Source organism: Syngnathus floridae, chromosome 4 (genome assembly GCF_059516105.1).
Source record: "Syngnathus floridae isolate MCC-2025c chromosome 4, RoL_Sflo_1.0, whole genome shotgun sequence".
Taxonomy (NCBI): domain Eukaryota; kingdom Metazoa; phylum Chordata; class Actinopteri; order Syngnathiformes; family Syngnathidae; genus Syngnathus; species Syngnathus floridae.
Window position 1 is genome coordinate 12,481,373 of NC_142416.1, and position 24,470 is coordinate 12,505,842.

General features: G+C 44.0%; 1 protein-coding gene across 3 annotated transcripts; it reads left to right on the plus strand.

Annotated features, from left to right (window-relative positions):
• The first annotated feature begins 47 nt into the window (after positions 1-47).
• Positions 48-24,073, plus strand: crebbpa (CREB binding lysine acetyltransferase a). 3 transcript variants are annotated; one of them, XM_088372310.1, is made up of 31 exons: positions 48-968; positions 5,548-6,239; positions 8,128-8,307; positions 8,847-9,102; positions 9,806-9,919; positions 10,346-10,609; positions 10,705-10,804; positions 10,906-11,043; positions 11,460-11,577; positions 11,677-11,848; positions 12,000-12,062; positions 12,225-12,346; positions 12,489-12,701; positions 13,532-13,849; positions 14,126-14,305; positions 14,432-14,597; positions 14,800-14,918; positions 15,738-15,977; positions 16,107-16,195; positions 16,732-16,812; positions 16,956-17,012; positions 17,359-17,436; positions 17,521-17,588; positions 17,711-17,861; positions 18,443-18,589; positions 18,673-18,786; positions 18,873-19,038; positions 19,338-19,505; positions 19,603-19,764; positions 19,871-20,152; positions 20,347-24,073. In XM_088372310.1, the coding sequence occupies exons 1-31, from the start codon at positions 881-883 to the stop codon at positions 22,888-22,890; spliced, it is 7,650 nt and encodes a 2,549-aa protein (XP_088228436.1). In that variant the 5' UTR covers positions 48-880; the 3' UTR covers positions 22,891-24,073. The 3 variants fall into 3 exon arrangements, with proteins under 3 accessions (XP_088228436.1, XP_088228437.1, XP_088228438.1); XM_088372311.1 differs by having other exon boundaries at positions 13,535-13,849; XM_088372312.1 differs by lacking the exon at positions 13,532-13,849 and having other exon boundaries at positions 49-968.
• Positions 24,074-24,470: the final 397 nt, after the last annotated feature.

Genomic DNA, 24,470 nt, shown 5'->3' on the forward strand with positions numbered 1-24,470 from the left:
GCGTGATTGCGCGGCCCCTCCCCCTCACAGCCGATCTGGAAAAGAAAAAAACTTTTTTGTATCGAAGGAATCAACAGCCGCCATCTTGTTGTGGCTCGGAATAGGGATTTCGGTCCAACACTGGGTTTAACGTTGAAATCGAGCATGCTTTCCGCGGTATGACAGCATCCTCCCCCCGAAAATGAAATCTTAACATCGACTCGGAGACATTTTGTGCAGAAAAAAAGGAGAAATTGGATCGGTGGTCGTCGGACAGAAACGCTCGGTATATCCGATTTCCCCTTCAGAGTGCGGCGATTGAGCCCTGTCGCCGTTCGGGAGCAGCATTGTTTACCGTTCGCAAGCTGGCATCGGACCTTGGCTTTCGAAGTGAATTGCAAAATCCGCCCATTTTTGTGCACCCGTGCATTTTTGTGGAGCGTCTAGCTTTTTTTTGCATGAAGAAATTTTGACGTCACGCAAAATGGGTACTTTTAACATTTAGAATTTACGACCTTTTCATCGGAATGCAGCAGTTCACCTGAATTCATTGGATTGACGTCTTCAAGTTCGATCTTTTCATGGGGAATCTTTTAATTGGGGTTATTTAATGCTAATAATGTGGGTGTTGGGTGTTGGATTATCATGGGGTGAATGGCGGTGGCGGAGCGGGGCGCTATTGCATCTCTTTTGAAGACACAGCACGGAGGAGCTAACTAACGCTAGCTTTTAACTTAGCTGATAGCTGGCGTCCAAGCTAGCTGTTAGTCGGTTAGCTAACGTTAGCAGGCTGTCACCTCGCTAATGTGCTAGCCGGAAAGCTTTGGGCTTGAGCGATCAACGAGCCTGTCACACAATAATTGCGGTTCTTGTCGAAACTGACCAGTGGGAGAAGGTAACCATGGCTGAAAACCTGCTGGACGTCGGACCTCCGAGCTCCAAGCGGCCGAAACTGAGTTCACCTGCCCTATCGGCGTCTGATGGACCAGGTAAAGGCCCCGCAAATGTTCCTGTTTAAATGCCATGACCGTTATAGTGTTTGGTATGAGCACCTTTTGATCACATTCGTCAACACGCTTGCGGTCTGGGTTAAATGTTGACAGGCCGTGCATGTGTACTGGAATGCTTCGTAGTAAGTAACACTCACAGTATTTCCGAATGAATACCTGGCGACAGTTTAATTGCAGATGTTTACTTAGTATGGGTGTTGTCCGTGCATAACCATTTGCAGTTTACATGCTAGTGTTGTTTCGTAGCTCGGAGCATTTATCCTCCGAACAGAAAAACAGATACAGAAATGCAACACGTGTTTATTCGTTTTTTATTAACTGAAACATTTGAACAGTTTCTATCTGCACTAAAAGCGTATATCTCTTAAATAATGTTTACAAAATCTGTTTGGATCCCCTTTTCCAAGATAATACAGTGGTTACCCGTGGCCATCCATCATTAGCGTTTTGCAGTGCGACACATTTATTGCACAGGTATGCCTTAAGTTAAGACGCCCATATTGGGCCATTTTAAAACGTTGCTGGTTTTTTTTTTTTTTTTTTTGGGTGACAAACATGTCTTTTGTGGGTCTTCGAGTTAAGATAATAAATGGGAGCAAAATAAAAGGTGTGTGTTTATCCTGGTTAAAATAAATCCTAATTTCCAATGTTATGTAGAAGAATTCAGCGTTACTAAACTGATAGCAGTGAATCACGTTTAACTACTCTATACGCTTCTTAAATCAGTTTCCCAACCTTAATTGAGCCTCGGTAAAAATGCAGTTCTATTCATTCATTCATCATCCAAACCACTAAACCTCATGAGGGTCGTGGGGATGCTGCAGCCTATCCCAGCAGTCCTCGGGCGGTAGGCGAGGTACACCCTGAACCGGTCAGCAGCCACTCGCAGGGCACATAGACGAACAACCATTAACATTTTACATGACAAAGTAAAACCTTGTGGCACACCACCTTGTTATGTACATTGTCTTTTACTAAAGGGGCATTTATAGTCCTGCAAAGTCGAAATAAAACTCTTCTAAATTTGATCCACCACAATGAAGAGTGCTGCTCACAAGCCTGTCAAGTTTGAATGGTTAAAAAAAATCTCCAAGCATGTACAATAAGGCTTAAAAATTGTGAAAAATTAAACAATTTACTCAAACATAATTAAAAAGTGTTGTTGTGATATAATATCATCCCATGGATTACACTTGGAAAAAAAATGCCGTGTTGAAGTTATGAAATTTTATTTTTTCAAGTGGTTGCACAAAATAAAATCAATGAGAGGCATTTTAAAGTGGACTATATCTATAGCTACTTTTAAACGAGACTACTATCTTGATTCAGAAGAATTTGTTTTGTGCAACCACTGGACAAAATAAAATTGCATTGATTCAACAAAAACCTCTTCGCATGTACAAAACATAAAAATCTATTTTTTTTAAATATCTAAATGAGGTTTGTCTAAAATCTAAATATTTTTAGAAAAGTGCTGCTAAGCACAGTTCATATTCAAGTGAAAAATGTCGATTATCCAAAAATTAAAACCATTTGGCCGTTCATCAAGTGGAAATGTTTTTTTTCCTGTACCCTTAACCATGCAAAATGTTTTTTTTAATCAATTACTGAATTATTAAATAGAATTTTCAGGAGAATATCTGAATAGCAAGGAATTTTATAGCAAACCATATAAATACCAGTAAATCGTGACGAGCACACAGAATTATCGATTGCTAATAATGTACTTGCTCATTACAACCCCTCAACGCCAACACAACAAGAAAATACTAAACACTTTGGTACATGTTTCTGCAGCCTGGTATATAAATAATCAAATAACATGTTACTTTAACACCGATTGATTATGTGCCAGTGATGCATGTGTTCGAATTAAATACATCCAAAAGATTATTTTGTCTCCACACCACAAAGCAAGAGAGGTGCCATTCGAAAAGAGGGCAACTGCACTGTTTGCCTTGACTCTCCAATTGACTAGCTATGGAGTGAACAAGTGTAACTATTTTATGCCTTCAATTTTTTTTAATTCATTTGAGGGTTGTATGCACCCCAATTCACTCAGTTTTTTTTGGAAAACACATTTATCAGCTTTCTTTAAAGAAGTATGCATTTCACTTGCTGTCAATTAAACTCGCATTTTTGCTATTAGTGGACTGATTTAAAACAATTACATTGGGACCTCTACTTATGAACTTAATTCGTTCCGCGGTTGGGTTTGTAAGTAGAAAAGTTTGCAAGTAGAAGCAACGTTTCCCATCGGAATCAATGTAAAAGCAAATAATGCGTGCCAGACAATCCCAAAAGTCACACATTTTGCCCTATTACTCTGTGTAAAGCTCACAGAAAACCAAAACAACAGTTTTATTTTTGCTTTTTCAAACCTTTTAACAAAAAATAAATTCTACTTTATTTTTGACCTCCTAGCTTTGCTTGGGGAAGGGGGCAACCTGTTCTAATTTTCTACACTTGCTAAAAATACCCCTGAGAAGGCACAGAAAAGCTCATGCCAATAAATTATTGTATACTTCCACGTACCAACCGGTCTTTGCAATGTGCTCACATACTCCTCATTGCTTTTTGGTGCAATTAATGAGTTTTTTGAATGTGTGGACATTGAATGCACCTCGTGCAGAACGCGAGTGAGAACCTAAAAAAAAAGTGGAAAAGAGAACCTAGCTTCTAAAGATGAAAATTGACAAATACAAAAGTGTGTTCTTCATGTTTTTATTGAAAATAAGATGGTACCGTCTGCCGCTCGGCAACTGCTTTTGCCTTTCACTCAATGTGTGCACGCTCTTGCAACAGGGGATACCTACTTTGCCACAACACCGGCCATACTCCGCCGCAAGCTCGGAGATACGCATGCATTCGTCATGCTCCTTTATGATTTCGCGTTTCATACCGATAGTTTTAGGAGACTCAACTATAGTACTTTTTTTTCTTACACTGCTAATGCGCTGAGATGAACAGGGAATGACAGAGCAAAGGGGACAAGCCGTGTGTGTGTGTTGGGGGGGCTGATGCGTTGGTTCGGAAGTCGAAAATTGGTTTGTGAGTAGATGCAGAAAAATAGCGAGGCTCCGGTTTGTACCTCAAAAAGTTTTTTAGTATAGGTGTTGTAAGTAGAGGTACCACTCTATATAAGCTGAGCTACACTGGCATTTTGTATTTTCATATTCACCTCATACAAAAAAAAATATTCCGTTTATTTGGCACCTGTGGTTGAGGGAAGAAAAATGTTTTTTTTTTTTTTTAAAAAATGGTGAAATTATTGAAGCGTTTCTGACTGCAATTTTTACAGATATTTTTCTTGTTTACGCTGTTACGTCAAGTTAAGTTTGTTTGCTCGTGTTGATTTTTAAGACCCGAGGCTAGTTGTATGATGATGAACTGAGACGGACAGCAGCTTTCGGGAATAACAAAAACTCGTATACTGACGTCACAAATGTGCACAGTATGTTTTCTCATGCTCGCTGATTGAATCATCAATTGACATCAACAACCACCTTGTCTGGAACAAAATCTTGATCAGAATGGGGGTCCATGTAAACTTGGACATTGTCGCTCTCTAAATTAAGTGAAGGCTGAACGATATGGCCTAAAATGTATATTACGGTATAAATTTAATCTCTTCAGCGTAATTGTATGGTCGCCAGCCAATCGCTGGCCATCCAATCCATTCTTATTGGTGGATATTTTGTTACAAACCATGCCATTTGTTCCGTTGTAACCGATCGAATGGAGTGAGTGACTAGGTATTATGCGCTTCACCTGTTAAGTACAGCAACAGCAAATTTTGTGAGTGGAGAATTTTGTCGCGTCATATCTCTGCGTGATCATGACGTGCACGGTTGCGTTGGAAGTCAGTCAAAACGAACAAACATAACAGTTTCCTTGTGGCTTCTCCTAAGACTTCTGTCCCTCTGCATGATGTGCTACCCAACCAAAACATTGCTTTGCATTTTTGGTGCACAGCCAAAGCGCCTGCAGGCAAGCTTGGAGTGTGTGTGTATCTCTGTTGAGAAATGAATGGTGTTGCTGGCCATCAATGTGTCTGCTGCTTTGAAAGGAGGGACTGAGACATACGAGTGAGCAAAACGACTGATAGTCCCTTTAAGCCTAAAACAAGCTTAGTCCACAATCAGGAAGACTAGAAAAATATATTTTGTGTGTGAACACATTGAAATATCTCATTTGCAATCACATTTATGGAATGATTATGTTGTGAGCACAGGCCCTATGGGGGTGTCATATTTATAATGAGGACTATAAATCCACCATCATTTATTTTCAAGTCTACTTGAGGTGCAGTGAGTATAAATAGGTAGTAGGAGTCAAAATATGCATCCTACATTTAACAAATCACAGGTTCTCCCTGGACATGTTGGATTGTGGTTTCCCAGTTCTAAGAAGTAGATGTTTTAAAACTGCATAGCATTTACAGATTCAGAAGAATTTTATATTGATTATTTAGCATTTAAGATGTATCATATCCAATTGTTCAACTGAAGAATGCAGATTAAGATAATAAAGTATTCTCTTTCTTTTTCAATTGAAGATCTTGGATCACTGTCTTGGGACGATCTCGAAAATGACCTTCCAGATGAGTTAATCCCCAATGGTGGAGACTTGAGCCTTATGGGTGGGATGCCTACAAATGGTGGAACAGCACCTGGCTCTGGTGGGCCTGGCGGCACTACTACGGTCCCAGATGCAGCTGCAAAACACAAGCAGCTCTCCGAGCTTCTACGAGCTGGGAGCACCTCCACGATGACGGGTGTAGGGTTGAGCTCCGGTAGCCCTCAACCTGGAAGCATGGGGCCTCAGCTTGGCACACCTATGGGGAAGAGCCCCCTTGGCCAAGGTTCTCCCAACAATCACCCATCGCCTCAAGCCCAGAAAGCAGGAACACCAACCGGAGTAGCAGGGCAGAACAACAATGCTTCAACAATGAGTCTGAACAGCCCAGGCTTCAATCAGGCCTTGATGAATAATAGCCAGGGTCATTCCGGGCTGTTGACGCAGAGTGGGCAGCCCCAACCTGGGCAGGTCATGAATGGGGGACTTGGGCCTGGTGCTGGAAGAGGGCGAGGAGCAGGGGTGGTTGGTATGCAGTACCAGGGACAATCCATGCAAGGAGCTGCATCGGGAGCAAGCAGTGCTTTGGCAGACACTCTTACCCAGGGAGGACAGCAGATGGCTGCACATGCTACACTTAATGCAGCACAGCAAGCAAGCAACATGAATAAGGTAAGTTGCACCCCTTCCCACTTCACAAGCTTTTGAGTGACTTTCTGGCTGTGATAAGACTTTTTCTATAGAGTTCTTCCAAAGGTTGACGTTGACCTAGCATGCATTTCACACGCATAAAAGCTTTAACACCTGACAACATTCATAATGTCATGGTCCGTAGCGCAATTTGCAAGGCATAAAATAACAGCAGTTTTGAAAGTCTAGTTTTGCGTTCTAATTTTGAGAAGCAATATTTCACACGTTCATGCCAGTGGACCTAAAGAAAGGGTTTTCCATCAAAATCAGGGATGTTCGATACAACTTTTCTCTGTTTAAATACATGGTGATAGCGCGGGGTGTGCCTCTGAGCAATTTGTTTCACTGAGAACAAGCGCGGGGTGCGTGGCTGGCTGCCGCGCAGGTAGGAAAAAAGCACTGCCGTCCAGGATTCGGTACAACGATAATGAGCCCTGATCGTGTGGGGAGTGCCTCTGAGCAATGTGCGTCACCGCGAATCTGACTTAGTTCAAGCGCAGGAGGCGGCAGCCAGCCAGCCACGCGCACCAACCGGTGCAGGACGACACGTGACAATATCACGTTTATTCTTTTATTTACTGTAAAGGTACAATACATGCACAGAACAGTGTGGGAATGGTTATTAAGGGAATAAGAAAGGTTTATGTCGCGTAAAAGTATTGGGGAGGGTTTAAAAAGCTTTAATATTATGTATTGGACCACAATGCAACTGGAGATTCATGCCACAACGGTGAGTCACTTTGGTTTCGCTATGTATGATGTTCCCTGGGTTAGTGTATTGTAGTAATTCTGAAGTTGAACACTTTGCATTGTTGGCCAAGATGAATCATATTTTTAATTGACTTACAAGAAACTCTATGTGTTGGAATTTTCAATACCAAATAATGCATATACTGTTTCTACTTTGCGGATTTTCGTTTTTTGCGGCGGTTCTGGAACGCATCTCTCGCGAAAACGAGGGATCGCTGTATATCACAAATATAGCATTTCTCATTAAAATGAATTTAATGGCATTATTTTTCTATCTCTATACATATGCAGATATGGCATCATTATGGGCATCTGGCAAACATGTATGCCTTTGGTTCCCAATCCTAAAGCAGCCACAAAAGGGCTTCTAATACTGGTATCAGCCGTCGTGCCAATTTGTTGAAATACGTCCGCGTATCGGCCTGATATCAATACTCGCCCACCCCAAATAAAAATATGACAATACAGGCGATTTGAATGTCAGGCTGCAGTTAATGTTGTACTAAGAACCGGTCTCATATTGTGTATTTGAGCTGAAATAATGTGAGACCGTAATTTCCAAATCGAATACAATGAAAGCGCTCCAACTATCCGCCAGGGAGCTGGCACGCGGCGCCTTTAGCCGTCACACAGAAGACAATAGCCAGACTATGACACGCATCAGGTTCAATCCTTCACATATAAATAAATATCCAAGTCTGGATGTGTACTTTGCCACTAGCAGAGTAGCTTCTTGTAAAGGACCGTGTGTGCACATTTTTGAGTCGCTTTCCTGGAGCGCTCGCATTCACAAAAGCATGGCGCAACCGGCCCTGGTGCATTTAGGCATTACAGACTGCCCACTCGACTTTTTCGTTTGAAGACACACTAGCTGGGTTTGGATTGAGCCATGTATTTCGAATGGAATGAATCCGAATGGCGTAACGGAATGCAAATGCCCCATATCTTCACCTCAATTGGAATAAATTGTATCATTTGTATTTTACTCAGCCTTCGTTAATGTCACTCAGAATCAGTACGAGACGTGAAACAGTGGGACATTCAGGGCCATTGTTGCTGCTTGTGAAGTTATTGCTGCAAAATGAGTCTTAAAGATGTCTTATATTTGATGTCTTTTCAGATTGGCCTGGGTAGCAATGGGGGTCCATTTGTGGCTCAGTCCTATGGACAGGCTGCTGCAGGCCCTGGCCAGCAGCTCAACCCTCAGCAGCAGCTCCAGAACAAGTCGGCCCTCGCCAACAATCTACCACCTTTCCCAAATGAACTCAAGGGGGCAGCTGTCAACAGTGTGCCAAACATGGTCCGTGCTTGTCACCTATCATGCCATTACGTTTCTAGAAACAAGGGGTGGGAGAAATAATTCATTGTTGGGTGCATTGCCATGTAGTTTCATTTCATGTTGTAAAATTGACTGACTGTTTTAGTGACAAGTACATATATACAAACATATTAAAATTATTAAGCATATACCTGATGCTTTTTAAGTAACACTTGGGTATTTTATTTTTATCATAAATCTATTGGTTAGTCCACATACCCATTAAGTGAGATGGCTGATGTTGTGGTTGCCAAAAAATAGGGCGGAAATTCATCTTCACTATAAAAAATATGACTATTAATTCTTAATTCACACAGTGAAGTAACTTGCTTTTAAAATCCAACAATCAGTGAAAGTACTTTTTCCAAAATAACTGTGGCGACATTGTATCTAAGCATTATGGTGTGACGGCCCAAAACTGCTGAACTACAAAATCTAATTGTATGTCTTTTAAGTTTGGGATTTGTGGTTGCGTGACAATATGAAATAATTTGCCTGACTTGTCCTTTTCACCTATGCAGCAGCCACAGCTACAGGCAGCCATGTTGCCACTGGCCGGCGGCGGAGGTGTGGCAGTGCCTTCAGCGGGTCCAACAGCCGACCCAGAGAAGCGCAAGCTGATCCAGCAGCAGCTGGTCCTGCTGCTCCATGCACACAAGTGCCAGCGAAGGGAGCAGGCCAATGGGGAGGTGCGGGCCTGTGCCCTACCTCACTGTCGCACCATGAAGAACGTCCTCAACCACATGACCCACTGCCAAGCTGGGAAGTCATGCCAGGGTACGTTTGGAGTATTTAAGACTGGCAATGTATTTTAAGCAGTTTTTGTTATTTTACCAACGCTTACAACAAGGGGTTCACGTTTGCGTTGTGCCCGGTCCACATGCACTTTCTTGTAAACAGCATCCATGACGGTGCCGAATCCAGTCTGTTGTACACGCGTACTCCCGAGTCCTTGTGCTGTTGCACAATCTGTCCGTGAGGATGAGAGGTCCAGCCGTGGTCCCAGCCTTTTTAAAGTCCCCAACTGGCTGCGATCAGGTCCCGTGGTCTTGTGTAGATGTATTTCTTTTTCACTGGTGGTTTCGGGTTTGTTGTTGGGGAAGCAGCAAACATTTCCTGGTTCAAGGGATAGTCCTCAGAGAAAATGATGCAGTTATCTACTCCGTGAGGTTGTCAGTGTTGTTCCCATGTGGATCACAAAGCATACTCCAGTCCGTAGTTTCAAAGCAGTTTTGCAGCTCATCGCTGGCTTCTTGACTCCACACCCCAATGCGTTTCACTGGTGTGTTTAGTTTTCATCCAATGTTTTTCGTCTTAAATTTAGTCCTGACTCCAATTGACTATACTTTTTGCTTTAATGGTCATTTGCTTATGCTCGTTTACCTTGTTACTGTCCAGAAAAAGTTTTCAATATATTTATAGTTTGAATATGTTCATCATTATTTGAGTATGGACCCTGCTCCTTTGTTTCTTATCGCAGTGGCTCACTGTGCATCGTCCAGACAAATAATCTCCCACTGGAAGAATTGCACACGGCATGACTGTCCGGTCTGCCTGCCGCTGAAGAACGCCAGTGATAAGCGCACACAGCAGCGTAAGTACAAGCAATAGGCTCTTTGCATATTAACAATATTTGGATTGGAACCTGCCCACAAACATATATGTACTACATTTAGTTTTCCTCAACAGCTCAAAAAATCCTGCATTCTTTTCTTACAAGTGCTCAGATCATTTGACCATGCCTTTTTTTGTAAAACGAAAGGTAACAAAATTAGGAATTAAAGAAACTGAATGCGACTGGTCAATTCTGAACACGCATTTAGTCTCAAGAGGGTGTGCAACCACATTAATGGTGGAAGATGTTTAAAATACTGCAATCTATCTTGGTCTCATATTGTACGTGTATCACAAATCGCTTGCATTTAATGTATTTGTAGACTTGTTCTATTCACTGTCATTCAAAATGTCCACGTGCAAAGTACAACTATTAACTGAATGCTGCTTTGACACTTTTCTTTAGCCATGCTGAGTTCCCCCAATACAAGTCTCCAAAATTCCATGTCTACGGTTGGTGTGGGCCAGTCGAGTGCCCCTACCATCAATACCTCAACCCCCATTGACCCCAGCTCCATGCAAAGAGCTTACGCAGCACTTGGGCTGCCTTATGGTAGCCAAGCCACTGGGCAGGCCCAGTCCCAGCAGGGCTCAGGTCCAGGGCAGCCTACAGGTGCACAGAATGTTCAGGCCCAGCTTCCTCAACAGATGCGATCCATCAATGCACTTGGTAATGTCTGACCCCTTTGTTTTGTTATGATTAGCTTCTGACAATTCTTTCCAGTTGTGCTGACAGAGAGTGCTAAAAACATTGTGTCGTTGCAGGTAACCAGATGGCCCTTACAGGTGCTGCAATGGGTGTGACGTCTTCAGAACAGTCCAATCTGCATACTGATTCTCTTCCCAACACACTCAACACTAACAAGTCAGCATAATTTTGCTTGTCTGCAGCTTGACATTTTCATGATTTTAACACTTGAAAAATGTATTCTATGTAATTTCTCACCTGTTTTCTTCCATCTTTAGTCAGCTGTTGTCAGATGGTTCAGGTGTAGGCTCATTGGGCAACCTACCCACAGCAGCACCCATCTCCGCCACTGGCACTAGGAAAGCCTGGCATGAGCATGTCACCCAGGACTTGCGCAATCACCTCGTACACAAACTGTAAGTGTATAGCTTTACTGGAGATGGTATTTTAAGTCTTTTGTTTCTGTTCATAAGGCGGGGGGCTGCAGGGTTCTGTATTGTGCCCCCTATTGTTTGTCATCTATATACGTAAACAACTTATCAAATTGTGTCTGCTGCAAATTTGCAATATTATGCTGATGACACAACTCTGTTATTTGCTGCTTTGGAGCAACTGTTTTTCAAGCTGTTGAATCCCTGCACAAAGCTATTGCCGCTATCTAGAACTTATTAACTAAAATTTGAATTCATTTGAATTCAATTTCATTACACAGAATAATTGCGTTACCTGCAAATTGTGTCGTATTCAGTAGTGTGCTGTAACCATGCATTCCTTGACTGTTGCTCGGATGCAGTTTAGATTCATTGCTCTCACTTCCCATGTTCCACTGCAGAGTGCAAGCCATATTTCCTACCCCTGACCCGGCAGCATTGAAGGACAGACGGATGGAGAACCTAGTTGCTTATGCTAGAAAGGTGGAGGGGGACATGTACGAGTCAGCAAATAGCCGGGTAGGTGCCCAAATTACCAATTATTGATGTATTTATAAAACCCTGCCTCATAATCACCAAAGTTAGGTTGATATGATATTCATGTTAACTTCTGTGTAGGATGAATACTATCACTTCCTTGCGGAAAAAATATATAAAATCCAAAAGGAACTGGAAGAGAAGCGGCGCTCACGGCTACAGAAACAGATTATCAATCAGGCACCCATGGCTGCCCAGGGTGCCCAGCAACCAGGTCTCCCACAGCCCAACCCCTTGGGCCCCAGGCCACAGAGTAAGTATAAAAAAATATTACAGGATTATAAGATTATGAAATGTCAAGTGTTCCGATTTAGCTGTATTTTGCTATGGACAGTTCTCATCTGCTACCGATTAAAAAAAAAGAAAAAAAAGTATTCTGATTGTGTGTCTTTCATTGTGTTTAGATGGACCTAATCCTCTGCCCAACATGCCAAATCAAATCATGAACCGCATGCAAGTTTCACAAGGTATGTCTTATATTTTGGACATACTGTTGTCATTACATTTAATCAAAAAAATCGGTTAAACTGCCGTCATTCAGTTCATTCAGAATGAACTTATTGAGGCACTTGTTTTTACACTGCATCAGGGTGCTGATTACTGAGTATTAATTGTTCTCTATTCTACAGGAATCAACCAATTTAATCACATGGCTCTGCCCAACGCTCAAATGTCGCAAACAACGATGGGGGCTCGCGCTGCCTCTCCAATGAACCACCCTCAACAAATGAACATGAGCTCCGTTCCAGCGGTAAGGAGGGCTGGGAAACCATTTATAATGTTTTGCATTCCACTCTCTCATTATTGTTATTCAACTGCTATGTATGCAAATGATCTTTGCCTGAAAAAAGAAAAATAGTGTCTTATTAGTGCTGTCTGCTTTTGCTGTCCAGGTGGGAATGTCACCCTCCCGGATGCCTCAAGCCCAGGGTATGATCACTGGTCACAACAGTGGCAACATGGTGGGCCAGACAGCAAGCCAGGGACAGTTTATGGCTCAGACTCAGTTCCCTCCTGGATCGACTGCCGTCTCTGCAACAGGGGCAATGAATGTCACATTGGCAGCTGGGATGGGTCAGCCACCAGCACAGGCTGCTGTTACTCAGGTGAGGCCTAAATGAGTGGTGTACACAAGCGTTTCAAATTCCAACAACCTTTCTACAAAAAGTTGGAAAGTTTTAGCCATTTGATAAAATGGGCATAATGTTATGTTATGCACACAATACCCCCAACTTAATTGACAGAATTGAGAAAACTTTGATACTAAAAATTTTAATTAAGCCATAATCACTTATTTTTAAGGGATCAGTCGAGTAAGGTTGAACGATAAATCAAAGAATGTACTCGAATGATATTTTCAACAACAACAAAAAATGGCCGTAACCACGCCGTAAGCTCATTTGGTGCAGTTACTATCTCTTCTTTTGCTCCCCCTCTCTATGTCTATCTTTCTCCCCCTCTTTCGCTCACCTCTCGCCTCACCCCTTTTTCCTTTTTCGTTGGATATGAAACTTCCGCTTCTAAATACATAATTTTTTTCCTTTAAAACGGCTTACCAACTTAAATCCCACTCCGCATTGTGGCCAAAGGTAGAATCCTGGTCAGGTATTTCGCCATTTGGTGCTGTCAATAGTAAATCCTTGTTGTGGCTGATGCCTGAAACTTACAGTTGGTTTTCAAATCATTGCATTTACTGTAGTATTCTGAAGTTTGGCATCAGGATTTACCCTTTAATCAAACATACTAATCACTAATTCATAAATGAAATTAGATTTGTTCCCATTGCAAGGTGTTCTCTAAGCCAAAAGCTGATGCTGCTGTGTGGCGTGGTGATTGTCTGATCGGTTTACTTGGTTTGTCTGCTTACTGTGTGCTCGTCCGCCTTCCTTTTGTGTGCGTGCGTGTGTGCGTGCGTGCGTGCGTGTGTCTTCTCCAGCAGCAACAGCAGCCGAGTGCTAACCTCCCCATGAATGCACTTGGTCCCTCGCTGGGCCCTCAGCTAGCCTCTTCCCAAACCCCCTTGCACTCAACTCCTCCTCCTGCGACCTCCTCCGCCTCCACGGCTGGGGCGGGCACTAACCTGCCCCTCCCTCAGTCCTCCAGCCGTAGTGCCACTCCCACCTTGTCTGGCCTTGCGTCTGTCCAAGGTGTCACCCCATCCTGCCCAACTCAGCCCCAAACACAAGTGGAGATCCCCTCATCAGCACAGACGCAGCCCCCGCCTCAGCCCTTGCCTCAGCCCCCCACCACACCGGTGAGCCTGAGCTCCTACGCATGCCCTCCACTCTGACCCCTGCAAACTCGCTCTCATGTGCCAACCCGTCCCATCGTCTTCACCTCGCTGTCTGATAATTGCATTTCACCAGTCTCTGTAGCATCCATGACACCTGGATTGTTGCATTTTATAGGGGAACCGTGAAATTCATGTGGGAGGCGTTTATCTGTGCTGTACATTCAGCTACGCATGCAACTGCTCAGTTGATCCACGGTTTGTGTATCACAGCTTCACTTTTCTTTCTTTGCCCTACAGCTGTCTCAACCAGGGCCTAGCCTGGATAACCGGGTGCCCACGCCGGCCTCAGCTGCTAGTGCGGACCTGCACTCGCAGCATGTTGCAGCTGACCTGCCTGTCAAGGAGGTCAAAACAGAGCCACACAATGACAAGCTTGAGTTTGAGGCCGCTGGCGGCAAAATTGAACCCAAAATGGAGGTGCGTGTAATCTACATTTCCCACAAGCCTCTCAATTGATTCTTGAGATGCTTCTTTTACCTCAGAGTATTTTACATTGTAAGGGTGCATATAAAAAAACTAATGACTTGTTGTCCTTCTTTGTAGACTGATGAAGACTCGAGTTCCTCGTTGGTGAAGAAGGAGGAGACGGAGGAAAAGCAAGAGACAATGGAAGTAGAGGAGAAAAAGATGGAACTGAAGACAGAGCCTAAAAAAGAGGAAGTGGAAGGAACCAACAGAACAACCTCCTCTTCGCCCTCTCGGAAGAAAGGTCAGTCGGTGAAACCAAGGATGAAGATTGTTTTGCTCTGGAGCAAAAAGAAAACAAAACAGTTTTGCAAATTGACCAAAACATTGAATTATTGTGTGTAAATCCAGTACCTATAAACTCACCAACCACCAGATGTTATCATTTTTCCTTGGACTTGTAAGTAACTTTATTATTATTTTTCTTTTAAATCTCTCTCTTTCAGTCTTCAAGCCTGAGGAGTTGCGGCAGGCTCTGATGCCAACGTTGGAATCGCTCTATAGGCAGGATTCCGAGTCGTTGCCCTTCAGACAGCCAGTAGACCCGATGCTCCTGTGTATTCCAGTAGGTAGCGCACGAAAACATGCTTCACACATAAACATGCAACTGTGAAAATGCACGCCCACTGACATGCAGTGTTTTAGGGATGCTCAGAATCAGCCTATCATGTGGAACTTAATCACTGTTTAATGTAATGTTGCATAGTCGTTACATGTTGAAGCAGTGGAAGCATAATGGATTCCAAACAACCAACTGTTCTATTAAAAAAAAAAAAAAAAAAAAAAGCATTTTGTGAAAGAGAAGCTGACATGGCACAAATGGAATTTTGAAATTTCACAAATAAGCGGCATCATTTGTGTCGCAGTGTTTGAAATAACAATAATATAAAAAACAATAATATAAAAAACGTGTATTGCCCCATTTTAATTGTATTGCTACTGAATGCTTTTGAAGTACAAACTAATGAAATTTATTGTAAATATTGCAAAAGGGGAACCTTGAAAAAGTACTGAACAATTAGTGATTTGCGTTTTAATCACAATCTGATAAAGTGGCACTTGCTAATCGCAAAGGCTGTGACTTGACTTTATTGAGAGCGGAGTTGAGCGGTTCAGAAGCAGGCAAGAGATGGCAACGCTGTAATTAAAGCCTGCCAAGCTAACTGCCTACAAGCTTTTGTGAGTTTTCCATCCCAGGAGACCTTGAGTACTTTCTGTTTCGGCTGCCGTCATATGTTTGAGCGCAGCGTGGGTGATAAACACAAAGTGTCTATGCTGATAGAACTCTTGCATGTAAGCCACCTCATCCATGTAAAATCAAGCGTGTAACCCAAGACTTGTCCTCTCTCTCTCTCTCTCTCTCTCTCTCTCTCTCTCTCTGTAGGACTACTTTGACATAGTTAAAAATCCAATAGATCTGTCCACAATCAAACGCAAGCTGGACACAGGCCAGTACCAGGATCCATGGCAATACGTTGATGATGTCTGGCTGATGTTCAACAATGCGTGGCTGTACAACCGCAAGACATCCCGCGTGTACAAGTGTTGTTCCAAGCTGGCCGAGGTTTTTGAGGCCGAGATTGACCCCGTCATGCAAAGCCTGGGTTACTGCTGCGGGAGGAAGGTATGTTCTACAAAGAAAACTGAATATGAGACATGTCAAAGATTAGCATATTTTGTGTAAAGTACACAAAATAAAAAAAATCCCTTTTGAGAAGTTTTCACCTTTCTTTTTTGCCACTTTTTTCTGCAGTTTGAGTTTTCCCCACAAACCCTCTGTTGTTACGGGAAACAGCTCTGCACCATCCCAACTGGAGGCACATATTACAGTTACCAGAACAGGTAACCCATCATCAGACCATTTCTGTGTTGGAACAATTTGAATCACACCTAAAAAAAAAAAGAAAAGAAAACCCTACACCGTGTTACCCACTTACCTTTCAAACCAGACAACTGCAGTGATGAGAGAGCATGGCGAAAAGTTCGACACATTGATAAACAATCGAGAATAATTCACAGTGCTTCAACATCAGTGGGAAATAATGGCACTAAAACACCCAAATAACTTCCATTCATTCCCTTATACACCCCAACCTCTGCGTGGTAGTTTGAGCCACGTTCCATTGCACCCCCTGCAGTATCAATCCTGTAACGACAGTCAATTTCTCCAATGACTGCGCGTGGATCAGAAAGCAGCAGGGATTATATCCATCATTTAACTAATTGCAGAAAGAAAAGTTCGCCATTACACAACTTTACAAGTCCATAAGTAATTGTGGACATAATCTAAAGGTTGTTTTGGTGTTCGTTTAGGAACTTGTGGCATTTCAATTTCGGCTCTACTTAATGTGCTCAATGCAACATATTCATTCATCCAGGTACCATTTTTGTGAGAAGTGCTTCAATGAGATTCAGGGAGAGAGTGTGACATTAGGGGATGATCCTGCACAGCCACAGACGTAAGTAAACAGATGAATAACAAACATACAGGTGGCCCAGTTGCATACATTATGAAAGTACGAGCAGCTCATAGACTTGATGTGTCGGAACTGTGATGTCGGGCTCACTTTTTCTCGCTCATCTGCTGTACATTCCCTGTCAGGATGATATCAAAAGACCAGTTTGAAAAAAAGAAGAACGATGTACTGGAACCTGAGCCGTAAGTAGACACAAACCCACACTCCCCTTTAAACTTTTTCATGCTGATATTGCTTCAGTACAAAGTTAGTTGCATCACTTCTGTAGTCAACCTAATGGCGAACTCTCAAAACGTGATCCCCCTCTCTTAATTAAAAAAAAAATCTAACCTCATCTTGCCGCCCAAGAAAACAATAAGAATCTTATTGTTTGAAAGGTCTTACGTCCTTCCAAACAAGTACATCCTCTCACAGGTATGCATATGTGAAGAGTGGCATTTGTTAAAAGGCAATTAATGTCCGCTAGCCTTTACCATAATGCTGATTTTGTCATCATTGTAAATTTGTTGTATGTTTGCTTCTCTTTAGGTTTGTTGAATGTAAAGATTGCGGGCGGAAGATGCACCAGATATGTGTCTTGCACTATGAGGTTATTTGGCCATCTGGGTGAGAAATCCAACCTGTTCATAATCGACGTAATTGAAAATGTCTCGTTCTATTTTGTTTTGTCTAACTATTCACAATCAACAGATTCATCTGTGATAACTGCTTGAAGAAGAGTGGAAAAACACGGAAGGATAACAAGTTCTCAGCAAAAAGTTGGTATCATTTTCTTTGAATCGTTCTGTTTTTCCTGTGAGTGTGCACGATCCTTGATACAAATTGAACATCTCAATTTCCCTTCCAAAATTCCCAAATTTCCTTGTTTGACATACCGTAGGGTTACAGTCAACACGACTCGGAATGTATATAGAGGATCGTGTGAATAAATTCTTGAAGAGACAGAACCACCCGGAAGCTGGAGAGGTGTTTGTGCGAGTGGTTGCAAGCTCCGACAAAACGGTGGAGGTTAAACAAGGCATGAAAGCGAGGTGAGAACACTCCCGACCGACCAAGGTACAAATGAGCAGTTGGCTGCGCTACATTTTCTACAAGCCCTCACAGAAAATTATGGAATCACTGCTCATTTGATGATCATTAAAATTTATGTAGGCGGTGATTCTTTAATTTACCGTGGAGGGAGCTACACCAAGCACACTGAGACTCACTTCATGTAAGATAATTTGTTTGCAGCAAGTAAAATGGGCAACTTCCTTTATGTAGTTTAAAAGGAGCCAAAACAAATATTTTCAAAAAACGTGCTTTGTCACGTAACTAAGTCATCTTTCCTCATCAGTTATAAAACGATTACACATTTCAAACAATGCATCATCATGTTTACCAATGTGCACTAATTGGGAAATGCAATTTAATGCTCTTTTAACCCCAAGAAACTTCATGGCAACAGAATTGAAATCACCAAATGTTGAAACTCAATTGTGCTTTAAAGATTGATGTGATTACATGCAAAACACTTGAAAATGAGCTGCACGCATTACACAATTCACTTTTTTTTTTCCATTTTACTATAATCGCACGTCCTTCAATAATTGTTTTCCCTTGACGATTTCAGGTTTGTGGATACGGGTGAGATGCCAGAGACCTTTCCCTACAGAACCAAAGCACTTTTTGCCTTTGAAGAGATTGATGGCGTCGATGTGTGCTTCTTTGGCATGCATGTCCAGGAGTACGGCTCTGAATGCCCGTTCCCCAACACTAGGTCTGTACATGGGATGATTAATTTGTGGTTTGAGGCTTTCTGTGGGTTGAATGATCCGAATCTCCAATTTTCTACCCTCACAGACGAGTCTACATATCATACCTTGACAGTATTCACTTTTTCAAACCTCGAGTTTTGAGAACAGCGGTGTACCATGAGATCCTAATCGGCTATCTGGAATATGCCAAGAAACTCGGGTAACCACACCACATGGATTACATATATTTTGTTCAAATCACAAACGGTTCTCAGGTGTAACCTTTTGGTCTGTGCTTGTGTGAAGCTATGCTCAAGGTCACATTTGGGCGTGTCCACCAAGTGAGGGAGATGACTACATCTTCCACTGTCACCCTCCCGAGCAGAAGATTCCCAAACCTAAGAGGCTTCAGGACTGGTATCGGAAAATGCTGGACAAGGCCTTCGGAGAAAGAATCTTGCACGACTACAAGGTGAACATAATGACCATCACAAAATAAAATAATAAGAGTTAACATAAAACAAACAGTATAGTATTGCTGTGGGTCTTTGCATTCACGCTGGGTATTACTAAAAAGCTAGTATCGAAGGACCTGAGGGTCAGGGAAGTTTGATATGGTAAAAGATCTACGAGATAATTACTTCAACATGATTTTGCCACTATTTTTGGCAGTTTCCGTGGCGAGTTTCACACCGCTTGCAACATTTGCCATTTTTGTATGTATGATGGACATTTTAAGTAAATTACTAATGCTTTGTGTCTTCTACACAGGATATTTTCAAACAGGCAACTGAGGACCGTCTAACCAGCGCCAATGAGTTGCCCTATTTCGAAGGAGACTTCTGGCCCAATGTTCTGGAAGAAAGTATCAAGGAGCTCGAGCAGGAGGAGGAAGAGAGAAAAAAAGAGGAGAACACGGCTGCTTCTGAAACGCCAGAGGTTTGTCAACAATCTTAAACTTAGTTGTAATATTTTATTCTAGAGTAGTGTGAATTTGGTGAGTCTACTTATATGCTACTCTTTCATGTGCTCTCAGGGTACCCCAAGTGACAGCAAAAATGCTAAGAAGAAAAACAACAAGAAGACAAATAAAAACAAAAGCAGCATGAGTCGAGCTAACAAGAAGAAGCCCGGAATGCCGAATGTAGCGAATGATTTGTCCCAGAAGCTCTATGCTACCATGGAGAAGCACAAAGAGGTGAGTGAGACTCGTTTACAGCGTAGGTACTGTTTTTTTGACCATCAATGATGGACCAGCCATTGAGGGTGTATGTTTTAACACGAAAGTTGTTTGATTGCTGTAGGTGTTCTTTGTAATCCACCTCCACTCCGGGCCCATGGTCAACACTTTGCCCCCGATTATCGACCCGGACCCCTTGCTCTCCTGTGACCTGATGGATGGCCGTGATGCTTTCCTGACTTTGGCCAGGGACAAACATTGGGAGTTCAGCTCTCTCAGGAGATGCAAGTGGAGCACCATGTGTATGCTCGTTGAGCTGCACAACCAGGGACAAGACCGCTTTGTGTACACTTGCAATGAATGCAAGCATCACGTCGAGACACGTTGGCACTGCACAGTGTGCGAGGTCTGTTACCCTTGTGACAAATGCATGTTTTGCATACTCACCTAGATTTTTCCTGTCGTTACCTTTATGTACTTAAAATAGATGTCACACACTGTAGTTATTTAAAAAACAAAACAAAAAAACAAGTGCTGAAGAGTTACAAATTTAGGGGTATAGTCATGTTATTGACCTTGTCCCTGTCTTCCATTTCACAGGACTTCGACCTTTGTATTAATTGTTATAATGCAAAGGGTCATGAGCACCAGATGGTGAAATGGGGTCTCGGCTTGGATGATGACAGCAACAGCCAGAGTGGCGAGGCCTCAAAGAGCCCACAGGAAAGCCGGCGATTGAGCATCCAGCGTTGCATCCAGTCTCTCGTCCACGCTTGTCAGTGCCGCAACGCCAACTGTTCTCTGCCGTCCTGCCAGAAGATGAAGAGAGTGGTGCAGCACACCAAGTGTTGCAAGCGGAAAACAAACGGTGGCTGTCCTGTGTGCAAGCAGCTTATTGCTCTATGCTGTTACCATGCAAAGAACTGTCAGGAGAATAAGTGTCCGGTGCCGTTCTGCCTGAATATCAAGCACAAGCTTCGCCACCAGCAGCTGCAACACAGACTCCAGCAGGCTCACTTAATGAAGAGAAGAATGGCTACCATGCAAGGCAGAACCATGCCACTACCGTCCCCGCCGGCGTCAGCTGCTCCAACAACTCCCACTTCCCATACCCAGCCCAACACACCCCAGACGCCACAGCAGTCGCTGTCCAGTCAGCCTCAGACCCCCAACTCTGCAGGTGTCATGTCGCCCTCGTTCCCCAGCGCACCTCGAAACGGACAGCCTCAAGCGGCTGTGCCCCAGGGTAAGCCAGGGCCCCAAGCCTCCCCTCTGCATCAGCAACCGTCCCCTGTTCCACAGCCACCTCAGCCACAACAAATGCAGCAGCAGCAGCAGCAGCAGCCTCCTCTCGCTGCTGTCAAGATGGCACGCCACATTGAGTTGATGGCACAGGCCCAACAGAACCAGCAGAACTATCTGGTCAACATGAATGGCTTGCCCATGAACCCCCAGCAGCCACAGCAGCGTATGGCAGGACCGATGCAAGCACCCATGCAGATGGTACCAGGACCTCGGGGACCACAGGTCATGCAACCAAACATGGCCCCAGGTCAATGGCCTGGACCTGCCGGGCCCATACAGGCTGCACAAACTCAACAGCAAGGCCTTGTTCCAGGCCAGAACCCCCAACAGGCCATGACCATGCAGCGAACCATGATGGCCCCTGGACAGCAACCTCCGGGCCAGAGGATGCTCATTCCACAGCAGCCTGGTGCAAGGCCACAGGCACCACAGAGACCTGGTGCCATAGCCCCCAATGCTCTTCAGGATCTTCTCCGTACCCTCAAGTCTCCCAGCTCACCTCAGCAGCAACAGCAAGTCCTCAACATCCTCAAATCAAACCCTCAGCTAATGGCTGCCTTCATCAAACAACGAACAGCCAAGTACCACGCCAACCAACCGCAGCAACCCGGTCAGCAGCCAGGTTTGCCCACAATGCAGACCATGGCCATGCCGGGAGGCACTGTGCAGAGGCCAGGGATGCCATCTCAACAGTCTCAGCAGCCTCCTGCTCAGGGTATGGCAGCGATGGGGGCTCAAGGGCAGGTGATGAACACGGCACACAACACCAATCCGCAGATTCAAGAGCTCTATCGTCGGCAACTGTTAAGACAGCAGCAGCAGCAACAACAACAGCAGCAGCAGCAGCAACAACAGCAACAGCAGCAACCGCAACAGGGAGTGATGCCTCAGGGACACCCTGGCCAGTTCCCTGCCCAGGCTCAGGGCACAGCAGCTACGTACTCGCAGCTCCGCATGCAACAACAGCAGATGCAAGCCATGCAAGCAGGCGCAGGAGCAGCTGGCGGCCCAATGGGCCAGCTACCATCCATGGCTCAGATGGCTCAGACGGGCATGGGAATGGACCCTGCTCAAAAAATGCTCCATCAACGAATGCTTCAGCAGCAGCAGCAGCAACAGCAACAGCAACAACAACAGCAGCAACAGCAGCAACAACAGCAACAACAACAGCAGCAGCCGCCGCCGCAGCAGCAGCCGCCGCTGCAACAACAGCAGCAGCAGCCGCTGCAACAACAGCAGCAGCAGCCGCTGCAACAACAGCAGCAGCCGCTGCAACAACAGCAGCAGCAGCAGCCGCTGCAACAACAACAGCAGCAGCAGCCGCTGCAACAACAACAGCAGCAGCCGCAGCAACAACAGCAGCAGCCGCAGCAGCCGCCGCTGCCGCAGCAGCAACAGCAACTTCCTCAGCAACAGGCCGTCCTCAAGCAGCAGATGGCTTCTCCCGCACAGCCCAGCCCCATGAGTCCCCAGACCCACCTGCTTGCTGGCCAGCCCTCCCTCGCCAACAGTCTCAGCAACCAAGTCCGCTCTCCTGCCCCTGTTCAATCCCCACGTCCACCCTCGCAGCCACCACCACATTCCAGTCCCTCGCCGCAGATCCAGAACCAGCCCCAGCCCTCACCGCAGCACCCGCCTCCATCCCACTCCAGTTCCCCCCACCATGGACTTGGGGGCCCACTGTCTGGGTCCATGGAACAGGGACACCTGGGGACACCAGAACAAAGCGCCATGCTACCCCAGCTCAATCCTCCTAACCGAGGGGTACTAAATAGCGACTTGAGCATGGTGGGAGATGCTACAGGAGACACTCTAGAGAAGTTTGTGGAGGGATTGTAGCATTTCTGTTGAGAAATGAAGAACTACCGCGTCTCAGTACCTGAGACCCCTCCTAGATTCTTCCTAACTTCCCCTCAGACTCTTTATCTAAGAGGGCTTTGTTTGTTCTTTCTACTATTGAGATCTTTTTTGTACCTGTATAAAACTGTTGTAAAAACAAAAAAGAGAATTTGGTAGAGGAAGAAAAAAAAATAAAAGTCCAACACCCCGTGAAAATGAAATATTCCTTAGTTAAGGTTCCCCCCCCTTCTTGAAAATGTAACGGGGTTTGCAATTCGCTTCTTAAAATGCAATTTAAGTCACAAAGAATATATTTTTTGGTTGAGACCAAATGTGTTCAATACGCAATTTATTTTTGGTTGGTTCTTGGTGTGATTTCATACCATCCTCATTTTTTTTTTTAAATGTACAATTGCATTATATTATTCATATCTTTTGTACCATTAGAAAAAAAACAACCTTTTGTGTTTAAGTTGCGGCACCGGGCCAGGTTTTTGTTCTGTTCTCAAGCTGTCGTTCCTGGCATTTGTGGTCACGCGTTAAACCATTGCTCCAATATGATGTGCTGAGGGACTGAGACCTATCTCTTCTCTGTGTGTATGAAGAGCACCCAGTTGTATTAAAATAGGAAATGGACTGTGGCAGGTTGTTTACACAGACATGTATACAGGTGCACATGAAGACACCGATGCAAACCTCACACTCTCTAAAAGAATGACACATCCTACTGGTTTCACAAATCCCCTAAAACTAAGATTTACAGCCTCCATCTCAGATGCCTGGAAGTTGGAAACTCTTGTTTTGCAGGTGTAGAAAATTGTTACTTTGACATTAAAAAAAAAGAAATTGTCATGCTTTTTTGATACAAATATTGTAAAGAGAAAGAGACCAGTGACTTGAGGTGTGAGGTGCAAAGATCATCCAACCTTTAAATTATACACTAAAGTGCGTTTGAAGAATGGAGGCACCATCAAGATTCTCTTGGGAGTCATCAAGGCTCATTCCTCTTACAAAAAACTTGAACGGGTGGGAAGAGTTTGCTTTTTCTCCTATTGTAAAGCCAATATTAAGCAAAATACTATAAATATACGAGAGAACGAAAACACTGTACAAACTGGTAAAAGGCTCATTTCTTACTTCTATACCATATTGTTAAATAAACTGCAACAGATGAACTACAGAACTGTTGACTAAATCATGAAGGATCACTACTATTCATATTGTGAGGGCCTCGGTGTGGTTTCACTTCAGCCGCTTTATTCCCTTGAGTGGTTATGGAATGCACGATCATTCAAGAGCTGCTGTCTGCCACAGCTCACGCACAGTCACTCCACGCACACTGACACCTCACTTGGGTCACAAACTACAGTGGCACCCTCTATTCATGTTGAATAGGGACGTGAATGGAAGATGTTTGTGTGTTGGATGGGGTTGGGGGTTGAAACCTCGAATCTGCCAATCCGCGGGTGGCAAACCGCGACTATGCGGGTCCCATTCTGGGAAGTGCGCGACTTCGACAAATCGTTTCAGCGCAAGATTCGAGGTAAAACGCAATGGGCGGATCTGCACATTTTCTCGTA

Excerpts from the sequence above, each read along its gene's own strand:
- crebbpa (XM_088372310.1), top strand. The coding sequence starts at position 881 with ATGGCTGAAAACCTGCTGGACGTCGGACCTCCGAGCTCCAAGCGGCCG. Across the intron at positions 11,044-11,459 it reads AATCACCTCGTACACAAACT|AGTGCAAGCCATATTTCCTA; the intron begins GTAAGTGTATAG and ends GTTCCACTGCAG. Across the intron at positions 11,849-11,999 it reads CTTGGGCCCCAGGCCACAGA|ATGGACCTAATCCTCTGCCC; the intron begins GTAAGTATAAAA and ends CATTGTGTTTAG.